This window comes from Nelumbo nucifera, chromosome 5, assembly GCF_055504915.1.
Source record: "Nelumbo nucifera cultivar China Antique chromosome 5, China Antique-T2T, whole genome shotgun sequence".
Taxonomy (NCBI): Eukaryota; Viridiplantae; Streptophyta; class Magnoliopsida; order Proteales; family Nelumbonaceae; genus Nelumbo; species Nelumbo nucifera.
Window position 1 is genome coordinate 30,743,279 of NC_142653.1, and position 21,571 is coordinate 30,764,849.

General features: G+C 40.2%; 1 protein-coding gene across 5 annotated transcripts in view; it reads right to left on the reverse strand.

Moving 5' to 3' along the window:
* Positions 1 to 20,933, reverse strand: part of ATH13 (ABC2 homolog 13) — a 51,972-nt gene extending 31,039 nt beyond the window's left edge. For 4 of the 5 annotated variants that reach the window (XR_016076218.1, XR_735597.3, XM_010262830.3 and 1 more), the window contains exons 1-6: positions 20,292 to 20,933; positions 19,817 to 19,952; positions 18,652 to 18,818; positions 15,334 to 15,451; positions 15,092 to 15,192; positions 14,762 to 14,860 (exon numbers count right to left, since the gene is read on the reverse strand). Coding sequence is in view for 3 of the 5 variants with exons in the window: in XM_010262830.3 (XP_010261132.1) it covers positions 14,762 to 14,860; positions 15,092 to 15,192; positions 15,334 to 15,451; positions 18,652 to 18,818; positions 19,817 to 19,952; positions 20,292 to 20,780 (1,110 nt within the window). In the remaining 2 variants the exon portion in view is untranslated. The remainder of the gene's footprint in view (positions 1 to 14,761; positions 14,861 to 15,091; positions 15,193 to 15,333; positions 15,452 to 18,651; positions 18,819 to 19,816; positions 19,953 to 20,291) is intronic. The other variant, XM_088887633.1, reaches the window with a different exon arrangement.
* Between the last annotated feature and the right edge of the window lie 638 nt (positions 20,934 to 21,571).

Genomic DNA, 21,571 nt, shown 5'->3' on the forward strand with positions numbered 1-21,571 from the left:
TTAACATTAGGGTTCTCGATAGATCCAATGAAAATCCTCCTAAGTCGAGCAAACACCTCTTCTAAGGAAGGGAGACCTGACCCTCCTAGTATCTGAGCCCGCACTAGTTCATACTCAGATTTCAGCCCCACCAAAAATCGAGTCACATCAAGTTGTTCCCTCTACTGTTGCTGAATTTTGACATCAGAAGTGAGGGAGTGATAAACATTCAATTCATTACAAATGTTTCTCATACTAGCATAGTAGTCTTCAAGACTCTGATTACCCTGTTGTAGATTGAAGTATTCCTGATACAACTGATATACTCTAGTTGTATTGTCTTGGTTCGAATACAACTTCTTAGCATGGTCCCACACTTCTTTGGCAGTATCAAGAAACATGAAATTTACACTAATCTTGGGTTCCATACTATTCCATAACCATGTGATAATTTGTGCATCTGCTTGCTCCCAATCATCATACTCATGAGAATCGGTGGAGGGTTTTTCGTCCCTTATGTGTTTTACCTTCTTCTTTGCCTTAAGAAAGACTTCTACAGATTTAGCCCAAGGTATATAATTTTCTCCATTCAGCTTAATGGAGGTCATTTGAACATTCAGGTAGTCAGTAGGAACCATCACACTAGTCTTGCTATCACTACTGTATCCCATTGCTGAATTCGGCACACTAGACCACACTACACACTGATTTCAGCACTTACTATTGCTGTAAACTGCACTCTTTACACCACAAACCCTACCTCACGACTACCTGAAACTTCACCACACTGTTTGAGGAACACTTCCCCTTCGAATCACACTGAAAACTGCACAAACCCTAGCACACTACAATCTGAAATCCTACCATACCGTCTAAAACAGATTTATCATTTAATTCACACCAAGAGATTGCATAGAACCTCTTACCTGATTACTCGAAAACCAGACCACACAAAGCACCCACTGCACCACACGAATTAGTCCTCTTCTCTTCATCGATTAGGGGAGGACTTCTTAAAAACTGTAGCAACCGACCATAAACACCACAACTGGAGGCATGAAACCTCCAAGGGAAGAAGGCGAACATCCTTTTCAGCCCTTTCCCTTATCTCCAACTGATGGCGAAGAAAGCAAGAGAAAACCCTAGACTAGGTGCGTAGAGAACAGAATTCTGGGCAGATCCGTTTTGCTCAGTTTAGCTCTGATACCATATTAGAGTTCGGCCTGCTTGTTAGACTGATAATAGTCAAGGAAAAGAGAGAAGAGAGAAAGGAGAAGAGTAGAAGAGAGGACAAGGAGAAAAAGGTCTGGTTCGAATGAGAGAAAAGTCAACCCTCCCATTCGGCCAGATCTGTTTTATATTACTAAAAATATTGTGGAAAAGTCACATGTGCCCCTACTTAAGTTAGGGGCATTAGATCTGACATAAAATTACACATCAGCACCTAACCATAAGCACAAAGACAGAAATACCTCTACATACTCGACACTAACAATTAGAAATATTGTTAAAGAGTGCTTATGGATCAAAGACCAGCTTGGATTTAGAGTAGAGTATAGGCATGTGTTTAGAGAAGCTAATAAAGCGGCTGACTGGATAGCGGGCAAGGTTCATCCAGTAGGGAATGGCCATTTTTCTTTTGACCTTGGTAATCCCCCTTGGGATCTCAATGTTATTTGCTGGAACGATCTGAGGGGGAGTGCTACCCCCCGTCTTGTGTAGCACCTCTTTGTTTTATCAAAAAAAACATAGCAGCTTTCATGGTATAATAGGTAGCCTAAAATACCTCAGAATGCTAATATGCCTGATAATATAGCAAAGTGGGGGGCATACAATCAAGAGCAATTTTATGGTACATGAACATCAGAATACCAGTACTGCAAAAGCACTACAGGGCTGTAAATCTTGCAAGCTCAAAATGTTGCATCATGAGACCTCTATGCAGCATTTATGGTTGACCAAAAAAATGTTATTGTGCTGAAGACTTTGTATATATTCAAATATACAAGCAAACCATCAAAACTTACAAAACTTATCCAATATAGAATATTATTAGCTCATAGTGCTGAAATTAAGACAGTTTCACTTGCAATATGGTAGAAGGTGCAAAGCTAAAAGACATAAGCATCTTTCTCATAACATGGATTACCAAATAGAAAAAGAATTGAAATTCAGTCTCAATGGAAAGTAAAGTTCTTGACATAAAAAAGGCAACACAATTATTTTCCTCTATATGAACAGCACAAGGAGTATTCTTGGATATGAAAACCACCATTCCTCTATAGAAATACAAAATTTCACTGAACCAAGCATGACTACAGAACTCAAAATAGAGAAATGAATGGCTGTAATGCAATTCTTAGGAAGTGAAAAAAAGGAAGCTGGCTGGGAATGCAGACGACATAATTTTATTCTTGGAAGCTGACTGGAAGCTGGCTGGGAATGCAGACAACATAATTTTATTCTTGGAAGCTGACTGGTGACTGGGCTCCAAGTCAACTTCTCAAAGAGAAGTATAGTAGGATTAAATGTGGATGATTCCCTGCTAGACAGGTTTAAGGAGTTGTTGGGGTGTAAAGTGGAAAGCCTTCCCATCTCCTATTTGGGGATGCCACTTGGTGGGAACCCAAAGAACCAGAATTTTTGGGATCCGATTGTGGAGAAATGTGAGAAAAGATTAGCAACCTGGAAAAAAAAATTATCTTTCTAAGCATAGTTGTCAAGGCGACGCCTAGGCGACAAGGTGCCCTTTGAGGCTCGCCAAGCAGTTTTTTACTTCCTACTATAAAATACTTTTTTGTTCATTCTTTTTTGTGATTGTAATTATAAAATAGACATTATTAAACTAAAATAATCATTTTGTGTTTGTATACTAATTTCTTTTCATTGTTTTCTTATTTATTAGGGTTTAATCAACACAAACATTGCTAAATGCTGTATTGAACCCTCAAAGACTTCAAAACCCGAACCAACAAGTAAGGAAGAACTTAAAATTTTATCTAGTCAGCACATTTTCTTCTTCTTCTTCTTCTTCTTCTTCTTCTTCTTCTCATGAATATGTTGTCCCCTATATTTTTTGAATTTTATTTTCCTTCTTTTTCTTCTCATGAGTATGTTGATTTTATATACTTTAATATGAACTTTATACTTTTCTTATGAAAATTATGAATTATTGTTAAGGAAATATGGTTATGGTTCCTAGGGAATTACCCTAGGATCTATGTTTTCAACATAAAAAAATCCATCGCCTAGGCGCCCACCTAGGCAACAAGGCGCCCCCCTGTCACCTAGCCTCGCCTTGGCGCCATGAAAACTATGTTTGTAAGGGTGGTAGACTTACGTTAATCAAGACCTCTCTTTCCAATCTGCCAACTTACTTCCTTTCGGTCTTTCAAGTCCCCGGGAAAATAATAAACAAATTCGAGAAACTACAGCGTGACTTCTTATGGGATGGAGGAAGTGACAAAAGGAACATAGCCACTTAGTTTGCTGGAGACATGTTTCTAGGCCAAAGAAGGCTGGCGGACTGGGTTTAGGACACATTAAAGAAAGGAATGTTTCCCTACTTGGGAAATGGTTATGGAGATATCCCCTTGAGCTTGAAGCAACATGGACGGAAGTCATTAATAGCAAGTATGGGAGGGATGCCAACGGTTGGGATAGCAAGGTCCACTTAAGTCGGGTAAAAGCAACAAATCCTTGGAAAGGTATTTCCTCTACCAACTCTCTTTTCGTTGGTTTTGTTAGATATCAGGTGGGAAATGGGAACAAAATTAAGTTCTGGACTGACCTCTGGTGGGGAGAGTCTTCCCTTGCACTCTCTCACCCCATAGTTTTTTGCCTCTCACAATCCCAAGATGCCCCAGTTTCCACTTGCCTAAGGTACTCTCCCTCAAGAATCAATTGGAACTTGAACCTAAAAAGGACACTGAGAAAGGCAGAACTTGCAGAAACAGAAAATCTTGTAAACTCTCTAAGTGAAGCCTACATCTCCCCTACAACCCCCGACCTTCGGATTTGGAAACCTAACCCAAATGGCAAGTTCACTACCAACTCCTGCTTCAAGGCTCTAGTTTCAGATGGCCAGGATACCACCTTCCCAGCCAAGAAGGTCTGGAATACTCATATACCTAGTAGAAAACCTTATGTGCTGATTTCGGCCAAGCTTCTTGTGAAAGGAAGAGTAGAAAGTTGGGGATTTCAGCAAGAGACAGAGGAAAGGGAAGAAAAGAGAAGAAGGTCGACCATGATAGATTGACTTAACCCTAGCCGCTAGCCCCTCATTCTATTTATAATTAACTTAAGTATGAGATATTACAAAGATGCCCTTAGTAGGGCGGCAACTCAACCTAAGTAATTACAACTCTTTAAAAAATAAAGACTAATGGGCCCAAGGCCCAACAACATCTTAATTTAAAAGGAAATAAACTAAACACAAGTCGGCCCACTCAACACTCCCCCTCAAGTTGGGAGTAGATGTCATACATCCCCAACTTGCGTAGATCATGCTCCAGCTTATTCTTTGCAACGCCTTTTGTGAGGACATCAGCAAGTTGCAGATCAGAAGAAATGTATGGAAGACCAACTTCTCCAGAAGTTACCCTTTCTCTGATAAAATGTCTATCTACTTCAATGTGCTTAGTTCGGTCATGTTGGACTAGATTATGAGCAATATTAATTGCTGCCTGGTTATCGCAGTATAGCATCATAGGTTCTTCTGCCTGAACATCGATTTCTTCCAATAGAGAACGGATCCAGAGAAGTTCTGAAACTCCATGTGCCATGGCCCTATATTCGGCTTCTGCACTTGATCTTGCCACAACTGTTTGTTTTTTACTCTTCCATGAGACTAGGTTGCCCCCAACTAGGGTGCACACTCCTGAAGTTGATCTTCTGTCATCGAGGCATCCTGCCCAGTCCGCATCTGTATAGGTCTCTAGCTTGAGCTGTCCATGATCAGTAAACAATATGCCTCTGCCTGGATGTCCCTTCAGATGAGCAAGGATCCTGTCAACTGCCTTCCAGTGCTGGTCTCGTGGAGCATGCATGTATTGGCTCACTACACATATTGCATAGGAGATGTTCGGTCTTGTCATGCACAAGTATAGTAGCCGACCCACAAGTCTTTGGTACCTCCCAAGGTCCTTTACTGGTTCACCTTCTGATGCACTGATTCTATGGTTCTGATCAATGGGGGTGCTAGCTGCCTTTGTTCCAAGTTTCCCTGTTTCTTGGAGAAGGTCCAAGACATACTTCCTTTGAGAGATAAAAATTCCATGTTTCGATCTTGCAACTTCAATGCCTAAGAAGTATCTCAGTTCTCCAAGGTCCTTAATCTCAAATTCCTTATGCAGGTTCCTCTTCAGACTATCAATCTCACTCAGATCATTCCCAGTGACAACAATATCATCCACATAAACAATTAGGATTGACACCAAGGATCCCCTGCGCTTCACAAACAAGGTGTGATCAGATTGAGTTTGAGTGTAGCCAAAAACAATTAGGGCCTTTCTGAATCTGTCGAACCATGCTCTAGGGGATTGTTTCAAGCCATATAGTGACTTCTTCAGCTTGCATACCTTTCCCTCTTTAGCATTATCATAAAAACCAGCTGGAAGATCCATATACACCTCTTCTTGCAGATCCCCATTTAGGAAAGCATTCTTCACATCCAGTTGAAACAAGGGCCAAGAGTATGAGGCAGTAAGAGAAAGGAGTATCCGAACAGAGGTCATCTTTGCAACTGGTGCAAAAGTCTTTAGATAATCAATGCCATAGGTCTGTGTGTATCCTTTTGCAACAAGTCTTGCCTTGTACCTCTATGCTTCCATCTGCCTTATACTTTACTGTGTTAACCCATCTGCATCCAACTGTCTCCTTGCCTTCTGGTAGGTCCACAATCTCCCATGTCTGATTCTTAATCAAAGCCTCCATCTCTTCTTGCATAGCTGCCTTCCACTCAGGTTTGGAGAGAGCCTCACTAACACCCTTGGGTATAGACACGGAATCAAGAGAAGAGAGAAAAGCACGGTGTTAAGGAGAAAGTCCACTGTAGGATAAGTATTGTGATATGCAATGAGCAATGCACTTCCTCTTCCCTTTTCTAAGAGCAATAGGGAGATCAAGGTTATCTGTAACAGTGTTAGTGGGACCAATGGGAACTGAAATAGTAGAGGGATCAAGAGGAATACCTGGATCTGTATTAGCCGAATCTGGAGTCTCCAAGGGATCGACAGAAAGTGGTGTGAGTTCTGCTGTAGTGGAATCAACCTCCTTATGAAGTATCTGCCGTGAGTAATACTGTGAGACGGAACGCAAAGGGGGGGGGGCAAGGTAGGTGACATCGAATGGTTGTCAAGCACAGTAGTAGGCACAGGAACTGGAACTGGGAAAGGGATAGACTGCTGACTTACTTCCCCAAAACACTCCCCCTGAGAAGGATTCCTTGAGAAGAAGTATGTAGATTCGAAAAAAGTGATGTCCATAGTAACAAACTGGTTCCTAGAGACTGGATCATAGCAGCGGCACCCTTTCTGATTCTCTGCATATCCAAGGAAGACACATTTCTTTGCCTTGGGATCAAGCTTCGAACGGTAAGGACCAAGAATATGCACAAAACAGACACACCCAAACACCCTTAGAGGAATATGAAACATCTCCCCCTGAGGAAAAAGAAGGTTGAATGGAGTGCTGAATCCAAGTATATGAGAAGGCATCCTGTTAATCAGATATACTGCCATGAGAACAGCATCACCCCAAAAACGAACCGGAACTGTCGCTGTGATCATCATGCTTCTTGCCGTCTCGACAATGTGTCTGTTCTTTCTCTCTGCAACATCATTCTGCTGTGGACTGTAGGAACAACTACTCTGATGGACAACACCATACTCCAACAGATATGAGGCAAGATGTCTCTCAAAATATTCCCTAGCATTGTCAGATCTGAACATCTTGATTCTAGTTCCAAACTGTGTTAATACCATCTGATGGAATTGTCTCACCAAGGATGGTACCTCATCACGTGATTTCATCAAGTAAATCCAGGAATATCGAGAGAAATCATCCACAAACAGGAGAAAATAGCGATAGCCGCCCATAGAGGGAACATGATAAGGGACCCATACATCTGAATGAATAACATCAAAAAGAGAAGAACATCTTTTATTACTCGGTTTAAAAGAGTGTCTACAATGCTTTCCAAGTTCACAACCTTCACACTTCAACCTTGACAGACTCACAGACTCAAACAGTTTTGGAAACAAAGAACTTAAAGAAGAAAAAGACAAATGGCCCAGGCGATTATGCCAAAGTATAATCTGATCCACAAGTTTTGACTCACTGCCCTTGCAAACATGATGACTTTGGTGAATTGGAAGAGTATCCAAGAGGTAGATTCCATTCACTTCACGACCACTCCCAATCGTCCTCTTTGAATCCAGATCCTGCAAAATACAATGTCCAGGAGAAAAAATTATTGAGCAGTTCAGATTCTTAGTCAAACTACTAACAGATAACAAGTTGGTGCTCAATCTAGGAACATGGAGGACAGAGGGTAAACAATGGAATCATTAATCTTGACAGATCCCTTCCCAGCAATAGGAACATGGGATCCATCAGCTGTGGAGACCCTATCTCTGCCAGAACTGAGCTGGTAAGAGGAGAAAATGGTGGAGCAATGGGTCATGTGCTCTGAGGCTCCAGAGTCTATAATCCAAGGAGATCTCTCCTTACCTGAAGCAGAAACATAGTTTGCAGTGACATGTGGACTACCTGTGTGGGCAAGGGAGGTAGAGTGAGTTCCACCTGTGCTACCTGTACCTTGTTGTCCGGTTGCGGCTGAATTGGAACTAGCTGTATCCCTCTGATTCAGAAGTAACCCAAACCTCTCAAGCTCGGCCCTTACTACAGCAGCTGCAACAGACTCCAAGGCAGCTGTAGTAGGGGGGCCGGAGTGTCACCAGTAACTGCCATATGTACATTTCCTTTCTTATTCTTCAATCTGGTTGGAACAAGATGTGGGTGAAGCTTCCAGTAAGTATCTCTTGTATGCTTCGATTTCTTACAGTAGTCACGGACTAAGTCCCTTTTGTCTTCCTTCTTGTTCTCATTGCCATTCTGTTTAGGTTTCACAGCACTTACCAAGCAAAGGTCTCTAGATGATCAATTTCCTGCCACAGGGCTTAAGGACTGAAAAATAAGCTGCAACAGATCTATCTCCCTGCCTAGTAGCAATAATCTGATTTCTTAGTTGATAAGCCCTAGCAACATTCTCCTTCTGTGAATAGGTCTCTGCCACCCCATCCCATATCTCCTTAGCAGTGTTTGCCCATAAAAAGTTTTTACTTATATGTGGCAACATAGAATTACACAACCATGTCATTACCATATAATTTTCTTGCACCCACCGGGAGTTGCCAGTTTCAGGTTTTACCTCTTCACCAGTAATATACCCCAATTTTCCACGAGCCCCAATGGCCATCTTTGCAGATTGGGACCATTCCAAGTAATTTGTACCATCCAACCTAACTGTAGTAATGGTTCCGGCTCCGAAGGGGTCTCCAACACCTCCTCCCACTGGTCCCATTTCATTCCCGGGCTTATATTCAACTCTGTGTCCCTCCATGTGTCTCAAAGAGGTACAGAAAATAGCTAAAAAATGCAACAAGAATAAACAGAATACCTTCTGGAACCAACGACACTCCTTTGGTGTCCTGGACTTTCTTCCCACGAAAGATTCCTTTTCGGTGGGATGGGGAGAAGAGAGAGAAGAAGCAACCGCCCTCTCTAGAGGCCTCCAAACCACATGGAACTTGAATCGCCCCTTACAAAAAACCCAGAGGAACCCTAAAAAAATAGGGCACCACTACCTAGGTCAAAATTGAAGAGTCCAACAAAATCATGACTCTTCCCCTTTCTCCAGTTTTTCCTGATTTTGATGAGAAACCCTAGACCAGCTATAGGGCATACAGATCCACCAAGAAAATCCAAAAACTGGGCTTACCTGAAAGCTTCGATCAGCCTCTTAAATCTCCATGCAGTCGGCCGATCTAGGGCTGTAGGAACGAATCTCTTCAAGAACCTTCAACCCGCTCTGATACCAAGTAGAAAACCTTATGTGCTGATTTCGGCCAAGCTTCTTGTGAAAGGAAGAGTAGAAAGTTGGGGATTTCAACAAGAGACTGAGGAAAGGGAAGAAAAGAGAAGAAGGTCGACTAGGATAGATTGACTTAACCCTAGCCACCAGCCCCTCATTCTATTTATAATTAACTTAAGTATGAGATATTACAAAGATGCCCTTAGTAGGGCGGCAACTCAACCTAAGTAATTACAACTCTTTAAAAAAATAAAGACTAATGGGCCCAAGGCCCAACAACATCTTAATTTAAAAGGAAATAAACTAAACACAAGTCGGCCCACTCAACATACCTCCTAGAGTATCCTTCTTCATTTGGGAGGCCTGTCTAAGGAAACTAAATACCTGTGATGTGTTACAAAAGAAACTCAGAGGCAGCTGTATCTCTCCTCATGTTTGCTACCTCTGTCTCAACAATGGCGAGACAGCAGAGCACCTTTTTCTGCACTGCCCAATAACAAGGAAAATATGGTGTTCCTTTTTCAGTCTAGTGGGATTCAGCTGGGTATTCCCAGAACAAGTCATATATCTTCTGCAACAATGGCACTGTAAAGGCCTTGGAAGTAGGGGCATGATTTATTGGAGTACGGTGACCCATGCAGTGATGTGGAGGGTCTGGGAAGAAAGAAATAACAGAACCTTTGAAAACAAAGCCAGGAATACTGAGGATCTAATCTCTCACGTTACATTCCTTTGCAACAGTTGGGCTCTAAATTCTGAAGTCTTCAAAGGCATTGCATTAAATGACCTTCAGAGAAACCTAGAAGAAGTCCTCAACACTTCCTCTGGAATTGGCTTCATTCAAACATTTTGTCCTAGGGAGGAGAACCAGTTAACTCTAAGCTTTGATGATAGTGCTCAAGGATCCACAGGTCAAGCAGGAATTGGAGGAATAATCAGTGGGAGTGGGGGAAGCATCTTTTGGGCTTTCAGTGGTCCAATTGGGAGAGCTGATGCCACCAAGGCAGAGATCTTATCTGCCCTCACAGGTCTCCATTACGTCAAAATGTTAGGCCTTTCCTCTTTATCAATCGAGGGTGATTCAGCTAAACAATAAACTGGATAAGGCAGAGGACTGGAGGTCCTTGGAGGCTTTCTCATCTGTTGACTGAAGCCAGAGATATTCTAAATACCCTGAATGTGAAGCTGGTTTGGATTCCTAGGGAATTAAACACTGTAGCTGACAGCTTAGCCAAATCTGGAGCCCATAGAGATAATATGTTTTCTGATGTTTCTCTGCCTGTGTAATTCTGTTCCTGCCTTTCAAGGCCTTGTACTCTGTTAACTTATCTCAGTTAACTCTTAATAAAAAGTGTTAACCTTTCTAAAAAAAGGAATACCATATTGATGGATGGAACTGAAAGTTGCAATTATTTCCTAGTCCTTAAAAGAACTTCTGAGTCACACTCAACCAATTATATCAATATATCTGACCTCAGCATTAGTAGCCTTGGTAAATCTCCAACTAGTACTTGCTTCAATATATAGAATGACACTGTTTAACTCATTTCTTTCAAGAACATACAACAACTTTCACATGATTTTTTCCCAGCATGAAATACAACAATAGCAACATTTCAGGTGGACATCAGGTTACTTCATAACACCTCAATAGCTAAAGGTAATCCTTCATGTTCACATGGAGCTGTGAATCCTTTTGATATATGGACCCTGCTGGCCTGCCAAAAAAAGGAACTTATCCAAACATTTTAAGGCCAAAGGAACCACGAGACTCAGTGTTAGATATCCTATCTTTCATGGGGTAATCCTACTCAACTGCCATAAATGCATAATGTCAACAAAGAAACTAATTTGAAAAGTGACTGATGAAAAAAAAAAAAAAAACTAATTTGAAAAGTGAGGCTACATCTACCCCTTCAAAAAAAGGGTTTCTGTATTCAAGTTGTCTAGGATTCTATGCTTCCAAATCTGCAGGCCACTATCAGACAGATAATAATGTTGTTGTAAATGTTCAAGGCATGACTAATTATACATAAGTAGCTGGATGGATTTACTGAAAAAAGAAAAGTGATTGGATGGATTCCATTGACAAAAAAAAAAAGCCTCTCAAAGATTAGGGTGCATTCTGAGTTATCATTAGAAGTTCAAACTTTCTTTTTTTTTTTTTTTTTATTTGCAGTAGTTATAGAACTCTTCCAGTGTGAGCTTGTCTTACACTGCCTGTCCCAAGTCTGCATAAAGGAGACCTGCATCAGGTTGGCTGCTGGCTTTTTGTGCAGTTCGGATTCAGTGCGTTTGGACTCGAAGGGATTTTCTCTTCGAGTCCACTAAAATTCCCTTCGAGTCCACTAAAATTTTGACACATCATTTCATGCTTAACTGGCCATCACTTACAACTGGTTGGAGCTTAAATAAAAATTGATAAAAGATATAAAAAATCTACATTCTGCAACTTGCGAAAAAGACTTGCAGAGCAGCAGTCTCTGCAAAGCCCTGTGACTCAAACCTTCTCCCCCCAACCAGTAACAACAACAAGCCTTATCAATGGTAACTGCAACAAAACGACAACTGTAGATTTTAGTGACGACAGCAATGGTATTAACGGAAAGTTTCAAACATCAAAGTGTTCAAAGGTGAATGAAACCCCAAAATACAGAAGGCAGAAACTGAGAACAAAAAAGCTAATGAACCCGCTGATTTGTGCCCAAGAATCCTTTGTAAGACTAAAGATCCTAACTCTAACTCATTTTGGCAAAGTTGTCAACACCGACCAAGTTAATGAACTCACTGATTTCTGTTCGAAAATCCCTAATACCACTTTTTCGTATTAAAATCTGAAACCCAAGAATCCTTTGAAAATAGAATTTTTTGAGAGCCTATCATGAAAGAAAACCCTGTGCGTGACAGCGTGACTTCTTGAATATATTTTTCTTGAAAATATATCTTTGGAGAATTGGAGCTATTGTTTTTACTTTCAGAAGCTTAGTATGGAGGAAGAAGAAGACATCTCGTGTCTTGCAAATCCAAAGCCAAAACAGGGTTTGTCTTCCCATTAATGGTTGGAGGAGCAAGGCTTGAGTTGCGTTTGGACTGAGAATGTAAGGATTTGTCTTGCAAATCCAAAGCAACAACCGTGAGGAAGGTTTTGTTTTCCCATTAATGGTTGGGGGAGAAGGGTTCGAGTACGAGAACATGAGGGTTTCGAACTTTCTGTCAATATTTAGTTAGATTTCTTTACAAAAATTTCATATTTATCAATTTTTATTTAAAAATATTTTTATCAATCATAACCCGCAGTAAAACTTCAGCCAGTTGCCAGTGATGACCAGTCTAGCACCGGAAGACGTGTCAAAATTTTAGTGAACTCGAAGAGCAAATCCCTTCGAGTTCAAACACACTGAATCCGAACTGCTTTTTGTGCCATAAGAGAATGATGAAACAGGATTCATGTAGTCAACATCATATAGTCGGGAAAGGCTTAGATGATGATGATGATGATGATGATTTGCAGTAGTTATGGACAAGTAAAAGAACTTGCAGTAGGTTTTGAGAAATTGCACCTGGAATACTTAGCAACCATATATGTGCAGAAGTGTCAAATTAATTATCACATATAAAGTGTTAGACAGTTTTGTATGCCCTTAGCTTCAATCAGAATGATGTACTTTATGAGTTTATTGTAAATGAATAAAGATACATATTTGATTCATGTTCCCTTGGTATGTTTCTGTGTAATACCCTTAAACTGGACACTTAATGAGACTCGTGTTAGTTTAGAATGTTCACAGCCGGTGGATCGGTCTGGGGAGACATATCCTGACAAGGCTGACACTGTGGTGCCACCAAGTCGGTTGGGGTGGCCTGTCTCAGCTGCCAGGGTGAGACCCTAGGCACATACAGTGTAGGATTAATTGAATCTTTGAACTGGACCAGATTTCTAGTATTGCCCTGGACCTTGGAGATTGATGGGCAAAACTGGAAAGTTACACCCGACCCCTAGACTCGATTATGATACTGCACTAGGTGTCGGATTGGGCTATCTTTGATGTACCAATCAGTGAGATCCTTAGCGGGGGTCAAAACCTGGGTATGTTGGGACAGTCCGAGAATTCATCTGAGTGGGTGATCATAGTGACAGGATCAACCCCTTTGTCGGACAAAGGTAATGATCGGGGATGCACTCTCACTGATGGAAACCAAGACTGCCGACAGCCGATTTCAACGTTGAAATTTGTTTTGCAAAATATATTTTATATAAGATATAAAAGTATATATATTATGGTTTCCAAAATGTTTGCAAGAAGGTTTTAATTCCTGGGATCCATATGAGTGGAGAGTGCAACACTGTTCCTTGCAACCGAGGGAGAGGTCCTCTCTTGTCGGGCAGTGTATGATCATTATGGGCTGAAAGGTTAAGTGTAAGACCATTGAGGATAATACCTGATGGGCTAATCTTGCATCTGCCCACAGTCCCTGGGTGTTACAAGGTGGCTTGGCCCAGGGACCTCTTAGGGTAAGTGTTGGGCCCGTAGAGCCCATTTGATGGGTTTCAGGGGGTGCACTGTCTTTAACAGTGTATTCGGCCAGGCCTTGTAACAAAGGCTGGGCCGAACCCATGTGGCTGATGTGTAGATCAATGCTTGGGTCCCACGCCATACAAGGAAGCCCAACTGGGCAGCAGTTAAGAGGGTTAAGTGAGCACATAAGCTTAATGGGCCTAAAGCCCATTTCGAACTGGGCTGTTTATTTAGTTAATAAAGGGGCGAAATCTGAAGTGGATCAGCTAATAGGATTGGGCTTAGACCCTATCCACTTAGAGAGTCCAAGATCTAAATAAGATTTAGATCTGGAAACCTCCTAATCAGATTAGGAGAAGGCTGATCTGATCTCCAGATAAGATAAGGATTATCCCTTATCACTTAAAGGGACTTCTAACCCAAATGTGATTTGGATTAGCAACTCCTAATCTGATTAGGAGCTGATCCCTTTAAGATTATAAAAGAAGAAGGGGGCGGCAGCCTAAAAATATACACACAGATCATCAGGTTTTCTTTAGTGCTGAAATCAAGAAGAGAGAATTCTGCTCCCTGCAAATACTCTCTTGCCGCCTCCCTGTTCTTGCCGCCCTGTTTGCCAGTTCGATCTCCAGTTGTGGGAGAAGTCAAGATTGGATCTTGACATCAGTCCTTTGAGAAAGGATTGAAAGGAAGTTGTGCTCACGTACCATCTTGTTGATTCTTGCGAAGGACAGAGTTCTTGGAGAAGAACACTGCTGATTCTGCTCCACCTGCGCTGCGCCATCTTTAGTGGGAGCAGTCTTTGGATTCTTCCTTGGGCGTGAACACCTTCGTTGGGAGATATTACTTCTCCGTATCAGGTATAATCCTTCCCACTCCTTTTTGGTTCAGATCTGGTTCAGTTTATGGTTCAAGATTGATCCTTGAAAATATGATTTTCTAAATAGGGAATACGATTCCCAGTTGAAGGGAGAAAAATTTTTGAAATTCGCCCCTTATTCCGCAATCTTTGGGCGTCCATAGGATGGATCTCTCATCCCTTCATAAAGATGCCCAGAAAGTTATCAGAACATTTCAAACTCAGTTGTCCTTTGTAACAGATTTTTTGATTGGTGACCTTTGTAAAAATTTCACAATAGCAATATGATTAACAACCAGGAGGAAGAAAAACCTGATATAGGACACTTGCACATTCATCATAGATGGCAACCCAATCCCTCTTTGCACCATCAGACTTGGGGTCAACTTTCTGAAGATATTCTGATATTACCTGAATGGACCATATAGTAAAAACTTTAATCAAATCATGGAGACAAACTAGTTAATTTGAAAGAAAGATATAGTGCATGCACAAGAATAACATATTTTATGGTAATCTCTTAAATAGAAAAATGGAACGCCTAAAGAACCTAGATAACATATTGGCAAAACAATACTCATTACTAAGCAACCAGTTATTAAAAAGCAAATAGGAATACCAAATCTGTTAAAAATGACTAACCCTTAGATTTTTCAAATCAATATCAAAAAGTTCCTTAAGCCCAGGCCTTTGTACTTTGACCACAACTTCTTGCCCCTTCACTTTTGCACGATGGACCTGGCCTGTTTAGAGGGGGGAAAAAGAATAGACATTCAAAAGTTTTCACTTATTTAACAAACATTGTAGCAAATGGAACAAGAATGAATAAGCCATGATAGGTTGCTGATCAAATATAATTTGCTGTCATATAACATCAAGATTACCAAGACTAGCAGCAGCTATTGGCTCATAGTCGAAACGATCAAAAATATCATCCACAGGACCAAGCTCTTCCTCAATTATAGATGCAGCAGTTTCCGATGGGAATGGAGGAACTTGATCCTGCATTGAAACCACAGTTCAACTATTACCTCAAGGCATTGAGAATATACTAAAAATATATAGTTTCTGATGGGGGAGCAACATTGGGCTAGCTCAATAGATCTGTTATTGTGTAAAGAGACTGTGTATTGCTGAAAAAATAAATTGTTTCTGATACTTGAAAACACCAAAAATATTTGAAGTTCAACAGCTTCTAGGGTAAAGAAAATTTTGGGGTTCCCTATACCTCCAAGACTTGTGGCTTTTCTGTGGCCAGTAGATGGTAGCACTGAGAAAGATTTTGACTTTAGACTAAATAAAGTGATGGAGATTCAAGTTGGCAACAGTATGTCTAATGTGAAAAAACTAGGGGTGGATTTGAGCCGGCTCGCCAAGGTAGTACGAGGCTCGAGCTCGAGCCTGGTTTGAGCTAGAACCTTGAGCTCGAGCCTGGCTCGAGTCAAAAGCTCATAAGCTCGAGCTTGTCTCGGCTTGAGTTCGACTTGAGAAAAATGTTTTATAAAAATAATATATATATATATGTATAAAATATTTTTTATTTGATACTTAAAAATTAAGAATTATAATAATTAGTTATTATATATAAAAATAAAAATGTTATATCTATAATATTAAAATAGTATGTATTAGGCTCGAACTCGGTTCGATTAATAAACGAGCCTGTAAATTGGGCTCGAGCTCGGCTTGTGGAAACCCCTAGAAAAAAACAGATAAGGAAGAAAGTAAACATTTGTTTGCACAACAGATAAGGAAGAAAGTAAACATTTGGAGTTTTTCTTCTTTATTATTAGGTTGTTATGGAAATTTCTGGTTTTCCATATGAAGTCCTTCAAGATTGGCCTGCTGCCCCTTTTTTTGTGGAAAATCACTCCATGTACAGTCTTTCTTTCTATCTTTGTTTTTTTTTTGGTAAACGACATCTACAGTCTTTCAAGTAGCTGGAATGAACAAAACTGAAGAATATTCGGGTAAATCAAGTTAACTCCCTTGGGTTTGCAGAGGCATACATTAATCCATGGCACTGACAGTGTAGACCTTTCTACTGAAAGAATTTAAAGACATGACGTGGGTAGATTTTGGTAAGGAATGGAAAGACACTGAAGCATAAAAAAGGGCAGCCCAGTGCACGAGGCTCCTGCCAATGTGGGGTCTGGGGAAGGATGGATGTACGCAGCCTTACCCCTGTATACAGAGAGGCTGTTTCCAACTTTCCAAGATAAAAAGGGCAGCCCAGTGTCCGCCAATGCAGGGTCTGGGGAGGGACAGATGTAGCAGCCTTACCCCTGCACATACAGAGAGGCTGTTTCCAAGATTTGAACCCTGGTCACCCAGGTCGCAATGGAGCAACCCAAACATTGCACCACAGCCTACCTCAGCCTTGGTTATCCAGGGTATAGAGAAGGGTGGAGAAAGGTCTCTAATCAGGTCAAGTAGGAAAGCTCACTAGAGCCAGTTATTTCTCCCCACATGGGTGAATCTTGCCTGGTCTGAATCATCCGTTAGATGGGGACCCTTCGGATTGGCCATATGTTTGCTCCCATTGTCCATACCAACCTTATACTCACCTTATATTTAAGTTTTGTCCAAGTTATATACCATTCAGACTTTCAACTTTTTTATTATAAAGAAAATGCACACAAGTTATACACCATTCAGACTTTTGGCATGGAATTATCCCCTGTAGGCAAAAGAACCCATGGAGTCAAGAAACATTTGAAGAGTGTTGTAATTGAGGGAAGCTCACTAAACCAACTGACTAGCAGAACTATACACATATATTTTAACAACAAGGATATAAATTCATAAAAGAAAAGAAATAAAGAAGAGGAAAACTGAAACCAATTTAAACATTAATTCTAAAAACTGACGATAATTGTTGGCATCAGAGGTAGAAGTAATTTACCATCTACTTAACCACTGGGTAAGATAAATGCATTGATACATAGTTCCTTCAAGTGAAAATTGTTTTGGTTTTATCACCAAATAGTCAGGCCCCACCTTGTAAATGTTTACAAATCAATTTAGCCTATCTAACTAGTTCTCTTTCTTTTTAATATCATATGTTGGATAATCATTATATCTATGTTGTACCAACATAAAATTGAACATGAGTGATTTGATCCATCGGTCCATGCTCTACTTTGAAACTACTCTATAGATCCTTGCTGCTTTCTTTTCATTCTACCACAGGACCAAATCCCCAAGGATCTTAGATCCCTAAGCCAGTGTTCTTTACATGAATCTTAGATCAAGATAATGAAAATGCGTGATCCCAAATAATAAGAGCTTGAATTTATGCAAAAAGGTCATTTGATAATGGCTGAAGTTACTTAACTCAATGAGTTATCGCTTTGACCTTCAGTGGATAAAATAAATTAAATAATAAAATATTCAAGGGTATAGTAATCTACCCAAATTTAGCTTCAACCATTAAAGGGCCCACAACGTCCTCAAAAACTTGTTCACTGTTATCAAACTACTCATTCTTTTTCAGTTTAGCTGCTTCACTGTTATCAAATGGCCTGTAAGTGGCCCGAAGTAGAACAAACACTAGAAGAATTTTTGTGCTGTACAAACTTATACTGCATGTTGGAGATATCTGGAATATTGTAAGATTAAGAAGAAACTGCTATTCTCACAAAAATACATATATGTTATATCTATCTTATGGCAATCATCAATTGCATATATAAGCACCTAAGAAAATGGAATTGAAAACAACGGTCCATAGCTGTGGTAGTCCCTAATGTGATCAACCATAAATAAGATGTTTAAAATGAATGGTATTTAATATCTAAAATCTAGCATAAGAAAAGAAAAAGAATTAAACATAGTACCAAAAAAGTTCTCAGAAAATCAAAATTTTCGTTGAATCAGCCACAATATTAAAAGGTAAAGATCAGAAGCATACTATGGCAAAAGGACATATAAATGATACCTTTTTCTTTTATGATCAATAACACTTTCATTAAATCATCAATAGAAGATTTACAAGAGGAAGACAAACACACTTATCTTCCAAGAGCAACAAAGAACCTCAAGAAAAGGAAAAAAAAGAAAAAAAAAACACTAAAGTTACAGCTTAGCCCAAAACAGTGAATCCCTTTCTGCCCCTTGTTTAGCTAAACCGTCAGCTAGGGAATTAGCCGATCTTTTAACCCAACATGTAAATGATATTCCAGCAGAAAATTTTCTCTTACCTGAAGTTCAGACAACTGATCAACATATTCCTGAGGAAGAATGTCTACTCTTGTGGAGAACTGCTGGCCAATTTTGATGAATGTTGGGCCCAATCTCAAAACACTTTCCTTTAACCACTTAGCAAGCTCTTTACGCCTATTAACCTTTTTCTCCTCTGTCATTTCTCCTGCGTATCATAATGCTCTCATTGTAATTAGACATACAAATTTTTAGATATTATAACACCATCATATCTATATATACCTCAAAGCGGCTATTTCCATTAACTAGCACTGGCACATATAGAGTGTTGTGTGATGATAGTATATCAATAAGATTTGAAGGAAACTTCTATAGGATGACTATTAGATAGTTAATAGCATAATTTTGCATGTGTACCCATTGGGAGTGGGCAGAGAAGAGTTTAGTCATGTAATAGGAAAGTTATTAGATAGTAGCACAATGTGGTGGCACAAACCACATGGAAGCAAAGCTGCTTATTTCAGTGATGAAGGTGCAGGTTTTAACCATGTAATAGGTAAACAATTTCCCTCCATATTTCTTGCCTCCACAATGCCAGGTTAGGAAATTAAACTTCATTCTGTTAGCAGTCCAGCCCAAGATTTACTCCAATTTGACAAGGATTACCATAGTGATACAAAATGAATGGGTTTTAAACATGGAATTTGCAAAGAAAGACCTCTCTGATCATCCTTGCCAGTTCCAAGTCCCAGCAGCCTGATGGTTGATCAAAGATCTTCTAGGGCATGAGCAGACACCAAAAAGAAGCCTATGTTGAGTAAACCAACAAGAAAACAGCCCTCACTGGTAAGTTAAGTAATGCATGGGTTGAGATAGCCAGAGTATAATTCATTGGTTGTATCACCATCTCCAGTTTTTTGGTGCTTCCATTGATTTTTTTTCCTATTCATGAGTTTAATTTTATCATATTGATCAGTTACAGTGGTCTACTGTGGTAACTGATGTAAATAGGGTGCTATCCCCTTTGATTTTTGATAATTATGATAGACGGGAACAGAAACCTCTTATAAATTGAGTTACTCAGCTTCTTATTTGCACTCCTTTGGTCATTAAGCTCCAATATCCGCCTTAAATCATGCAAGGCTTGCCAAAAAAAAAATGATTAAGTCCACTAGTTTCATTAAGTGTTAAAAGGTTACTGACCTCGATAAGAGAACTTCTGATTGTTCAACCAAGTTCTAAATAGAAATGTCAGTACAAATCCCCATATTTCAAGAGTTCTTTGTATTGTTGAATAGGTTTTAAATCTGTTCCAACGGCCACCAGGTGCAACAGAAACCTGCAAAAGAAATAAATAAAATAAATTACAGTAAAATTAGAGTTTTCAAGTTCAATAAGTAACCAACAGTGAGTAAAAGGTATAATGCAACCAAGATCTAAAGCACTTTCTTCAAAGAAGAAAACTTACAAAAAGTACAATTGTCATACATTAACCCATACAATACACCAGAGTGAAAATTTAAATCAACATTATACTTCAAATCAAATACAAACCAGAAAAATAAAAAATTGCAGTAAACAGTGATATTATAATTTTCAGTAATTTAAGAGACTACTCACTTTACCCTTTATTATCCCCTTACTCTTTGACCATATCAGTCAATTGGTTCATACCAACCTCGAGTTTATCTCGTCCACCTTGCTTAAACCAGGCTTCTTCCTGTCCTATGTCCTCTACAGTCTTTTTCTTCTCCTCCACCGCCTCTGATTTCGAAATAGAAACTTCTTCAACGACCGATGCGGCAGCGCCATTCCCATTAACATACTTCACCAGACTCCCATTAACGGCTCCATTTCCATTAATAATAACACTAGCACTGCCATTGGAGCTCCCAACCGAACCGTTATAGCTGTATCTACCGCCATTACCATTCAAATTCAAGACAGTCACTTCATTTCGCAATGAGTCTTCACTTTCTTCCTCTTCCTTCAGAACTGCAGTCCGTTCTTCCTGAACCGCTCTGAATCTAGTCCGCAGAACCAAATTATACCTAGAATTCTGAACCTGGAATCGGTAGAGAGGAACTCGAAGTCTACGACTAGTTTCTGGACGGAGAAACGTGGGTTCTGGTAACAGTGAAGTAGAGGCGGCTAAAGAAGCTGCCATTGCAGGAGCTTCTGGGAGTCTTTCTTTAGAATAACAATAAAAGTTCCTTGATCGAGTGACTGACTAAACCCTAAATTCCATGGCACCAGAGACGAAGTACAAGGGAGCTGAGAGCCTGGAAGAGGAAAAGAGAGAAGACAGAGACGAAGAAGTGGGAAAACGAGGAAAAGCAGAAGTAAGAAATGGAGGCAACAGGGGTGGCTACGGGAAATCCACGTGGCAAGAGAGAAGATAATTAAGTGAGATTATAGTAGTTTCTCATTGGTGGAAGCAGTGATGCAGCTTGTCCTCGCCACATATCGCTTATTTATTTTGTCTGGGCTTTCGTAGCCTTTCCCATTTACACATGCAGTGATATTGGACCTGTCGAAATTTGAGAGCCACACGCCAGAACTTCGGAAAATTCTGGCTGTCTTCGTTCAACAGCCTCTGCTGTCCATAGGTTTCTCCTCTGGGCTATGGCACCGTGTCACGTTAGTCCATACTCCATACATACATTGCTTCATTCAAAACCTGTAACTTGTGGACAGCAAAGGCTGTTTAACTTAGACAGCTGATATTTTGATTGAAACCCGACGAATCTTTAGTGAAATTTTAACGAGGTGCAAGGAGTCCGGATCTGCTGACCACAGCACTATTGTTTTGCCGGCGACTGGCGAGGTTCACCCAGCAGACATCGGGAATATTGGTTGGATGATGTTGTGAGCAGTGTGTGTGTTCAGCAGATCTGGACTGCTTAGAGAGGGAGAGGGCAGGAGGGTTATTCCGACCAACTCGGTGATTCAAAGGCT